Source organism: Poromitra crassiceps, assembly GCF_964638095.1.
Source record: "Poromitra crassiceps genome assembly, chromosome: 4".
In the NCBI taxonomy this organism is placed as follows: Eukaryota; Metazoa; Chordata; class Actinopteri; order Beryciformes; family Melamphaidae; genus Poromitra; species Poromitra crassiceps.
In genome coordinates this window covers 10,319,102-10,330,531 of record NC_139626.1, presented here as the reverse complement: position 1 = coordinate 10,330,531, position 11,430 = coordinate 10,319,102, and the positions used below count along the sequence as shown (strand labels likewise).

General features: G+C 43.1%; 1 protein-coding gene across 1 annotated transcript; it reads left to right on the top strand.

Moving 5' to 3' along the window:
• Positions 1 to 1,698: 1,698 nt before the first annotated feature.
• ndr2 (nodal-related 2) lies at positions 1,699 to 6,413 on the top strand (the record flags this gene model as incomplete). Its single annotated transcript, XM_083634917.1, has 3 exons — positions 1,699 to 1,972; positions 3,442 to 4,235; positions 6,261 to 6,413. The coding sequence occupies 3 exons, from the start codon at positions 1,699 to 1,701 to the stop codon at positions 6,411 to 6,413; spliced, it is 1,221 nt and encodes a 406-aa protein (XP_083491043.1).
• Between the last annotated feature and the right edge of the window lie 5,017 nt (positions 6,414 to 11,430).

Below are 11,430 nucleotides of genomic sequence, written 5' to 3'. Positions count from 1 at the left end.
GTGTGTGTGTGTGTGTGTGTGTGTGTGTGTGTGTGTGCGCGCCTGTGTGTGCGTGCGTGCGTGTGTATAATGATCATCATAGTTTATCTACCTTTTGACTAGCACTGAATCATTCTTGTAACCAGATTGATGCAGTGCACAGTGTAGGCATGGTCCATGGAGGTGGGGGGGTGACTGGCTGCCAAGCACATGCATGCCCTACCAAGTAGCCTACCTACATTACGCATCGCGAAAATCATCTTTGTTCTTTTTTGTAGTCTTCTGCTGCACAGCCTATCTACTCAGCAGCAATCAGATGCGATTAAACCCGCACAGAAAATGTTAAAACTCATCAAAAAAACTGCGCGGATGTTAACTTTTCGTCCGCCGTGCAGCGATTCGTGCAACAACAGCCGTAAACTTTACAGAACTATCCTACTCACCATTTCAGCAAGTCGGTAGCGAAAAGGCGTCTTTCCTAAGAAAATATGAGCCTTTGAATGCTCGCTTTGTCCGATGTACGGGATGCAAAGTGCACCGCTTTCCGTTTATTCCAGGCGGGGAAAAACATCCATTGATTTTTTTTCCTGCCCTTTTCTCGGGAAAATTACAAGGAAAGGATTTCACTATTGTGAATAAAGGACGGACGGAGCATGCGCAGTTCCCAGATGCTTTCTGCAGTGCCAAGAGCGTCTCTGCACATCACTCAGTAACCAGAATGTTATTAACATAAACATTGGCACGGTATAATAAACCCCATCTAGGCCCTAAGCATGACTGAGATTGACCTTTGTGACATAGCAATGTTGGCCAATATGAAAAAAATACAATTCATAGCGTATTATAAAATATCAATAGCACTATAGGGCCATTATGAGATAAAAAAATAAAAAAATACTGGCATGTCATATAATCTCAAACTTCACGTGAGGCCCAATAGGAATTTTGTAGGAATACTATTAGTGAAGCCATAGGAAACAACAGAAGCAACAACAACAACAACAACAACAACAACAACAACAACAACAACAACAACAACAACAACAACAACAACAACAACAACAGCAACAACAAAAATCTAAAGAAGGATGAGACCAATTGAGACATAGGCCTACTATAAACCCATATAAGTTATAGTGATATAGAAGATTAAAAAAAATACCACTGTCACACTTGAAGTCCCTATATTATCAACAATAATAAACATTCATACAATATCATCCCTAGCCTATAGGGATATTGTTTATTATTGTTGATGATATATAGCCTAGCTATATATGTTGATACAATTGAATATTGAGTGATTTTTTTTCTCTCGTCAGGGTGTCACTATTTTATATTTAATACATGCCTCTTTGGTAAAAGCTTAACAGTTAAGCAGTGTGTGTGTGTGTGTGTGTGTGTGTGTGTGTGTGTGTGTGTGTAGGCTGAAACAATTAAGACTCGAGAAATAGGCCTGCTGTCTGAAGACCACATTATGGTACAAAAAAAACGGCGCTCCTTGTAAACACGCACCCAGGCGCCTCATTACCAACTGAATGGATGATGAGCTGTCAAGTAACAAGTCTTGAGAACGCATGTCAATTTCCTTTCATGTTCTCAGCTACTTGTTAAATATGCGATGGGGGGCATAGATGAGGGGGTGGGTGGGTGAGGGTATATATAAGACACCCCTAATCTCTCCCCAGAGGAATTTGTCATTAGCGCGCCTGCTGAAACATGCGCTCATTGGGAGCTTTGGGCTTTGCGCTGCACGCATCTCTGCTGGTGCTGCTGCTGGCCCAGGGGGTGGTGCACAGGGCAAGAGATGGACTTTACGCCAGGTCACTGCACCGCTTCGCCGTCATGGACCGCTCGACCACCGGGTACCACCTGCCCACCTACATGGTGCACCTCTACCGGAATTTCAAGTCCAATTTATCCCAGCCTATGGATGCTACGGAGCGAGCTGCGGCGAGACAAGCAGACACCGTCAAGAGTGTGATGGCTAAAAGTAAGTTCATCTGCTTTTTTCTGCCATTCATGCTGATCATGTAGCCTATAGGGTTTAGATTTGAACATATAGCCTACTTGTGAAATGTAGGCGATGCCTAGCCTATTTGTCCTGTTTTATGAAACTTTCAGATTTCTTCCCCTTAAAACTTTGTAAAATGATTTCTGAGCATGTCACCCAGAGACATGTCCTATCATTTAAATTACAGACCCTCTGAAATGTTAGTGTTTTAGGATGGCCAAAGTGCAGCGCTGTCAAAGCTGTGTGTGTGCCAGACGACCTCAGATGGTTTGAATCCACATCCCATTCGAGGGGGGCGGGGGTGAATAACCATGCAGGGATCAGCGTGTGAAAAGGCCGGTTTTCTGTCTAATTCTCAAAGCAAACCTCTTTTTTCTTAAATAGGTGATGTTGATTAGATACCTTGCCAGACATCCCCCTATACAAATCTCTTGTTAACTCAAATCAACAACTTCCCTCAGTTCTTTTCACACTTGGCTTGATTAGATTAGAGGTCGGGATTTAACATGGTGGCACAAGCAGCCAACGGGGGCAGCCCGCCCTCCCCGCTGCTGCGTCCAATTCCACCTCGCTGCTAGGTGCTAGAGTTCTTACCTATTTGTTTGAATGAGGATATGCAGAAGCCGCAGCAGTGGCAGTGAAATGATTGGTTTCGGCCGGTGTTTGGTTTGAGTGGATTAATGGCGTCTCTTCCAGCACCTGAAATGCGGCTCCTGAAGATGCTTTGCTACCTTTAATCAGCAATCTAAAAGCAATAGATCAATACGCTGATCAATACAGCAGTCAAATGTACCAGCTTTCATCTTTTTTGATTGATTATAGGCTGCCACACCTGTTCTTTGAACCACAATGAATTGCCCTAATTTACACATGCAGGTCGCAGCCTATAATTGTAACAATCCGAGTCTGACTGGTTTATTTTTGTCCAATATATAGGCCCATGCAAAGCTGTTTTGCAGAAAATTGCCATCTGGAAATGTATTAACAGTTTACTCAATATCAAACTTTTTTTTTATCATTGATTTTCATTATAGGCACTTACCAAAATGCAATTATATATGCCTATTCTATTTTAGAATGATACACAAATAATATCAAAGCAAAACTATACGTTCATATAGGATTATTATGAAAATATTATAGATACAGTCACAGCAGATGCAGGTATATGAAGTATGATGAGGTCACTATAACTCACTATTGAGTGCCCCCCAGACACACTATAAGTCTTTATTAGACTATTATAGAAATATTATAGCAGCCTAATTTTTCATTTGGATAAGTGACCTATTGACTTTTGAGCCTTTTAATGCCGAATGATCACTTTGATGCATTTATAAACTTGTTATAACTTATAAGTGATCAGTTTGCATTAAAAGGCATGACACATAATATTTGATAACTTTGCTAAATATGATGCTCATCTCTCTATGTCCCTCTCCTCATAGGTGTGACACACAGACAGAGGCGCTGGGTTGCCACCTTTGACCTGCACACCTTGCTGGCTGACGAGCAGATCCAGGCGGCGGAGCTGAGGCTCCGGCTCCCACCGACGACGAGCGTCTCCAACATCACCGTGGAGATCTATCACCAGCGTGAGCGAACGTGCCACAAGCAGAGGAGCTGTCAGGAGCAGCAGCAGCAGCAGCTGGTGGGGCAGCTCACCGCCTCCTCGCTGGTCACGTCGTCGCAAAACTGGAAGGTGTTCAACATGACGAGGCCTCTCTTGAGCTGGCTCGGAAAGAGACAGACGGTGAGGAGTCGACACAAACGAGCGTGGAGGAAGAGAACCACGGAGGAGACCAAGAGAGGCCTGTCGCTCCCGGGCCCTCCTGTCCACGTGGCCAGCACCAGAAGAGAGCACGGCATGAGCGACAGGGCCCTGCTGGTCGTCTTCTCGCACACGGGCTCAGATGAAAGCTCCAAGGCCAAAGCCAGCTTACTCCTCACAGCCGAACAATCCAAGTTCTGGTCCCCCGCTGAAATGAAAAAGGTCCCCCGGCCAAAGAGGCACAGGAGCAAACGGGGCCAGAGGGAGCAGACAATGAGAGGCCCACAGGTGTCCAAGAGAGCGAGTGAAAAGGCCCTCTGTCGCAGAGTCGACCTGCATGTAGACTTTAATCAGATTGGCTGGGGATCGTGGATCATCTTCCCTAAGAAATATAATGCCTATCGCTGTGAAGGTGATTGCCCCAGTCCTCTTGGAGAAGATCTGAATCCAACTAATCATGCTTATATGCAGGTGAGTGCTGCAGCATGTAGAGCAGTTAGGCAGTGGAGGCTGGTGGTTTGAAAGGTTGAGGAGGACAGAGTTTGGTCATATGTAGTACAGGTATTTTTCAATAGAATTATATCGTGAAACATATAGTAAAATTGTCTACTGTACCCATGAATAAACAACACAGCGTATTAGGAAAAAGTAAAACAAAAAGATCCTCCCTAACCTGTGGGGTCCAGCCTCCCGTGTGTGTGTGTGTGTGTGTGTGTGTGTGTGTGTGTTGTTTGTTTACAGATGAAACATACCACTGGTGCTGCAGTGTGTATATTTTCTAAATGATATTATTTGTATATGTTGTGACAGAGCTGAAGGAGTCCTTTAAACTCACTCTTCTGAGCTATGCTGTCAGAACAGTAGTTGAGGAGGAGAGTGAATACTTTGAGGCAGTGGTTCTCAAACTTTTTCATGCCAGGGACCCCTAAACTGGCACAAAGCACGGACCCCCATTTGATACGATCCTGTCCCAGGGTCCCCCATCTGATAAGATTTTAACTTTTGTGACGAGTCGACCCTCCCACTCTCCTGGCCCTGTCTTGCTGGAGTGATTGGGTGCACCTGGGCCCAGTGCACTAATTGGGCCCTAAAATCCAAAATACATATTTTTCCTCTCACCTGTAGTGCTATTTATCCATCTATATCGTTTTGGGATAGTTGCCTGAGTTTTGGAGATATCGGGCGTAGAGATGTCTGCCTTCTCTCCAATACAATGGAACTGGATGCCACTCGGCTTGTAGTGCTCGAAGCACACAAAAAATACATTTGAAAAACTCAACAGCATTGTCTCCTTCCAGAAATCATGACCTGGTTACTCAATATAATGCACAGACTTTGTTGTGAGCAGTTTCACGTAGGAACTATTTTCTTTTGCAGTCTCATGTAGGAACTAGCTAGCAGCTAGCGGGTGTAGTTCGGTCAAAAGAAAATAGTTCCTCCATGAAACTGCTCTAACGAGGTCTGTGGATTATCTTGAGTAACGGGGTCATGATTTCTGGAAAGAGACATTGCTGTTGAGTTTATCAAATGTATTTCTTTGGCACTTTGAGCACCACAAGCCGAGTGCCATCCAGTTCCATTGTATTGGAGAGAAGGCAGAAACTCTCTGGCCGATATCTCCTAAATTCAGGCAACTAACACAAAACGATATAGATGGATAAACAGCACTACAGGTTAGAGGGAATATATGTATTTTAGGGTGAGCAGTTCCTTTAAGAAGACCTTCAGACCATAGCCCCTTTTCACAGGGGCCATTTTGTGTAGAAAAGGCAGGGTAAACACAGGTGCAAGCAAAACAGTAATGAGGGTTTCCCAATTCCAATCATGGAAGTGGGAAACCCTCATTACTGTTTTGCTTTTGCTGTGTTTATCCTGCCTTTCAGACACAAAATGGCCCCTGTGAAAAGGGCCTATCCAGTCTCTCTCCCTCCTCACTGATGTACCTTTTGTTCTGTTCATATGTTTAATGTGGTTTGTGTTGTCAAATGTGTTTCTTCCCTTCGTTTTAGTTAATAAATTGTTGTTTTAACTTTTACTTTGTTGTATGACTCCCCTCATTTGTTGCTTGTGTTGTAATATATGAGGGGAGTCATACACCAAAGTTAAATTTAAAAAGATGTATTAAGTAAAACTAAGGGGAAATAACTACTAGACAACACAAACTACATTAAACAAATGAACAGAACAAAATATGCATTGGTGAGGAGGGAGAGAGACTCAGGGCCTGTTCAGACCTTGCTCTAACTCGGCCCAGCTCCGATCTTTGGTGCTCCGATCTCAGTAAAGTACAGGTCTGAACGCACCCAATGCGAAATCCAAATTGAAATCCGACCGCCTCAGACACAAGTTCATCACTGAGATACAACGTTAGCAATCTGATGATCTTTGCTTTAGCGTAAAAAGTCAAGTTTGAGACTGGAATGGTCTTTATTATAGAAATATCGTTGTCACTCATCAAAATGAAGATCGTCTATGTTTTGTCTCTCCCTCTTCCAGAGTTTACTGAAGCATTTCCACCCTGACAGAGTGGTGTCACCCTGCTGCGCCCCGACCAAGATGAGCCCGTTAAGCATGCTGTACTACGAGAGCGGGGAGATGCTCCTCAGACATCATGAAGACATGATCGTGGACGAGTGCGGCTGCCAGTGACGGCTGCCATCACCTCCTACAAGACCCCGAGAGTGCCCCCTGGTGCTGAACATGCTGAATGTGACAGCAAGCAAAGTTTGACAGCAAAAGAGGGAACACTAAAAAGCCTTACCCGGAATCTCAGCCAGAAGGAAAAAGCTCTTTGATAAGTGTCATTGTGCACTCTGACAAGACTGTCATGGATTATAACTGTCATTGTGCACTCTGACAAGACTGTCATGGATTATAACTGTCATTGTGCACTCTGACAAGACTGTCATGGATTATAACTGTCATCGTGCACTCTGACAAGACTGTTATGGATTATAACTGTCATTGTGCACTCTGACAAGACTGTCATGGATTATAACTGTCATTGTGCACTCTGACAAGACTGTCATGGATTATAACTGTCATTGTGCACTCTGACAAGACTGTCATGGATTATAACTGTCATTGTGCACTCTGACAAGACTGTCATGGATTATAACTGTCATTGTGCACTCTGACAAGACTGTTATGGATTATAACTGTCATTGTGCACTCTGACAAGACTGTCATGGATTATAACTGTCATTGTGCACTCTGAGACAAGACTGTCATGGATTATGTGCAGTCAGAGATGATTATTTGTGATGTGAGCTGTGGTTTGTCAGGAAACAAACAGTTCAGTTATCACCATCTAATGTAAAAGTTTATCCATTTACGGTAATCTATGCAAACGTGTTGACATGAAATGATATTGTCGATTATTCCAGCACTGTTTCTATTACGACGCTATACATCCAGTAACTGTAAAATAATGTATATTTATTGTAAATATTAAAAATCGCTTGTATTTATATACATTTTGCATGTGGTTCTCAGAGAGCTCTCATGTGTTGTGTATTTTGCACATTGCATTTCCTTCTTTGAATTTCATGTGAGCATACTGTTGGAAGATTGCTGCAGACATAAGCACAACATTCACATAGCACAGATTCCTCTACCCTGGCAACACTCACATTACTGGCATATTTACCTGCAGCTACCACTGTGTTTGGCACAAAAGAACCAACGCACTTTCAAAAGAGTGGACTATTCTGGTTTCAGAATGACCAGTCTCTTTTTCCTCATCGGGTGCCCACAGCGGGTCCCAGCAAATTCCACTGATTTTCATTCACAAATAGACCATTGTAGAGGATTGTAATATCTAGCAAATACAACCAGCAGTTACGTGTAGCTATCTAATATACCCTTCTCACGGGGGCCATTTTGTGTTGAAAAGGCAGGGTAAACACAGGTGCAAGCAAAACACTAATGAGCGTTTCCAACTTCCATGATTGGAATTTGGAAACCCTCATTAGTGTTTTGCTTGCACCTGTGTTTATTCTGCCTTTTCGACACAAAATGGCCCCCGTGAAAAGGGACTATTAAGGCAGGCCTACTAGGCCTACCTTTACAAAGCAGTAGGCTATTTCATGTTGAATATACAGCACACTCAGGATTGTACTGATGCTAAACTAAACCCAACTAGAGGGGTTCATTGTATTCAAATCCTTTGAAAATACATGAAAGGTTGACCAGGCAGGAATGATCCCAAGCCACGAGTGTGGCAGTGGTCAAAAGAGGAGTAGGTTATACACCTGACCAGGACTCAAAGGTAAGGCTGCATTTAAATTCCTAATTTTACTCTCAGGCAAGAAAGTAGTTAATTTGGGTGGGTGGGGTATACAATACAATACATACTTCAAAATATGTGTGTAAAAGTACACAAACATGTAAATGGATAAGTTAAAGCTGTGTTTACTTTAAATTAAACTTTTAGATTACATTTATTTGAAATTTTGACTGGCAAAATATTTTGGAGCATCGCGTAGCCTATATGTGAAATACTTTTGCCTACTTGAGTGTGCATTATGACGACTGACATGATACTGTCACAGTCATACTCATAACCATGACATGATGACACCTGTCATGAACATGAAGGAGGCTTTATGAATGTTTAAGACTGTTGTCATTAAGTGTCCGAGACAACATAACCTGTCATAAACATCACATAGTTGGCATTAAAATGTCATTAAGTGCAATTACACTTTCAAATGAGCTGTGTCCATGAGTGTTTTCCTTGACCTCACCTACAGTGGTGTAATTACCCTGTCTTGGTTAATGTCAAGTTGTCATAAGGAAGACATCTCAAACAATGTCAACATTGCATAATGACCTAATTTCCCGAATGAAAAGTCATTCATTCATAACGCCTCCTTCATGTTCATGACAGGTGTCATGTCATGGTCATGACAGGTGTCATCCTGCACCCGTCTCAAGTGTCCCCCTTCTTTTTCAGTAGGAGAGTCATTATTATACCAAGTTGTCAGATACGAAGGCCATTAATACCAAGATGTCAAATACAAACTAACATTATGGATTATAGTCTAATAAACAGGCTATAAGTTTCCAATTTCCATCATGTCATATTTTTCAATAGGTCTAAGTTAGCCTACATGCAATTCAGAAAAGATAGATAGGCCTACAGGAATCCGAATCCTACTGAATAATAATACTTACCAACATTTGACTGTTGAGCTCCAGTCTGCAACTTTGAGGCGCAGGTTTGAATCTCATGAAGTGGGCGGGCGCAAGGCGTGGTCGTCTGCCCAAAACTGCGGTGGTGGGTTCCGGTTCCATAACGCTGTAAAATACAAAGAACGTACATTGGTAAATATTCTTGAGCGCAGGCGATTTTACTCCTTTCATAGTTTACAAATGTAATTGACCAACAGAAGACTGTGTATGTATCATGCATGATATTATCACGGATATATAAACTGGAGACGAGGCTCCGTTTAGCTCTGAGAGGAGGGAGGAAGAAGCTCCACTCTTCTGGACTCAGATGAATGGTTTAGTTAGCTGTGAAGCTAATCAAGCTATTAGAGCTAACGTTATTGGAGCTGTGAACTATACAACGTTTGTCAGCAAAACGTTCACGAGGAAAGGTTCCCGTCACTGTATGGAAATGTCTAATATCCAAAACAAAACCTGACAGCGCTTGTGAGTTAGCAACTAACTGCGGCTGTTGAAGAGATAGTTGGGCTGTTTGAAAGAACGATAAGCAGAGGACGAGGAGGAAGCCTGAGTCCAGACCAGGTCCAGACTTTGGAGTCTTCCCACTCCACAAGTTGACTGCTTCTGAAGAAGGAAATGGAGTGTAACGAGTTAGCAATTCAGTCTGATACCAGGCTAGACTATTCTCATTCAAAGAAGATCGAGCAACAACTAAAGCTGAAGCTAAAGCTTGACACGGTTTTATTAAATCCTGTAGTGCGGTTACACAGAGCAGCTGTACCTCCAGACTCCCAGCAGCTGGTGGTCAGTAAAGACCAGGAGGACCCAGAGCCTGCACACATTAAAGAGGAACAGGAGGAACTCTGGATCAGCCAGGAGGGAGAGAAGCTTCAGGAGGACCCAGAGTCCACACACATTAAAGAGGAACAGGAGGAACTCTGGATCAGTCAGGAGGGAGAGAAGCTTCAGGAGGACCCAGAGTCCACACACATTAATGAGGAACAGGAGGAAATCTGGATCAGTCAGGAGGGAGAGAAGCTTCAGGAGGACCCAGAGTCCCCACACATTAAAGAGGAACATGAGGAACCCTGGTTCAGTCAGGAGGGAGAGCAGCTTCAAGGGCTGGAGGAGGCTGATATCACCAAGTTCCCATTCACTGCTGTTCCTGTGAAGATGAGGAAGAGAAACCTCAGTCCTCACAGCTTCATCAAAGCCAAACTGAGGAGAACAGAGAGGCAGAGCCTCTAGCCAGCAGCTCAACTGGCCAGATTAAAACAGAAGCTGATGGAGAGGAGTGTGGAGTACCACAACCAACCAGGAACTTAAATCCAGCTAGTGATTTACAACCAACTGACAAGACTTTAGACTCTTCTGAGACTGAAGACAGTGATGATTGGATGGAAACTAGTGAACCTCAGTCAGGTTTAGACACACAGATAAACAGTGAATTTCTTGGGAAGAAACAAGTTGGTTGTTCAGTTTATGGTAAAAGATTTGGTAATAACAGATACTTGCCCAGACACATGCGAGTCCACACAGGAGATAAGCCCCCACACATTAAAGAGGAACAGGAGGAACTCTGGATCAGTCAGGAGGGAGAGCAGCTTCAAGGGCTGGAGGAGGCTGATATCACCAAGTTCCAATTCACTCCTGTTCCTGTGAAGACTGAATATGAGGAAGAGAAACCTCAGTCCTCACAGCTTCATCAAAGCCAAACTGAGGAGAACAGAGATGCAGAGCCTCTAGCCAGCAGCTCAACTCAACAGATGAAAACAGAAGCTGATGGAGAGGACTGTGGAGTATCAGAACCAGCCAGGAACTTATTTCCACATAGTAATTTACAACCAACTAGTGATCACAAGACTGAAGACTCTTCTAAACCTGAGACTGAAGACAGTGATGAAGAATTGATGGAAACTAGGGAACCTCAGTCAGGTTTACACTCACAGAAAAAGAGCAAAGTTATTATTAAGAAAGACTTGAGTTGCTCAGTTTGTGGTAAAAGATTTCGTTACAAATCAGTCTTGACGAGACACATGATAGTCCACACAGGTGAGAAACAGTGTAAGTGCTCAGTCTGTGGTAAAAGTTTTGGTCAAAAAGAATACTTGAATAGACACATGATAGTCCACACAGGTGATAAACCATTTTATTGCTCAGTCTGTAGTAAAAGTTTTAGTGTAAAGCAAAACTTGAATAGACACATGATAGTCCACACAGGTGATACACCATTTCAGTGCTCAGTCTGTGGTAACAGTTTTGGTCGTGAAGAAACCCTGAACGAACACATGATGATCCACACAGGAGATAAGCCATTTAAATGCTCAGTCTGCGGTAACAGTTTTGCTGATAAAATAACACTAAACAAACACATGATACTAATCCACACAGGAGATAAGCCATTTAAATGCTCAGTCTGTGGTAACAGTTTTGGTCGTAAAGCAACCCTGAAAATACACATGAGAGTCCACACAGGAGATAAACCATTTAC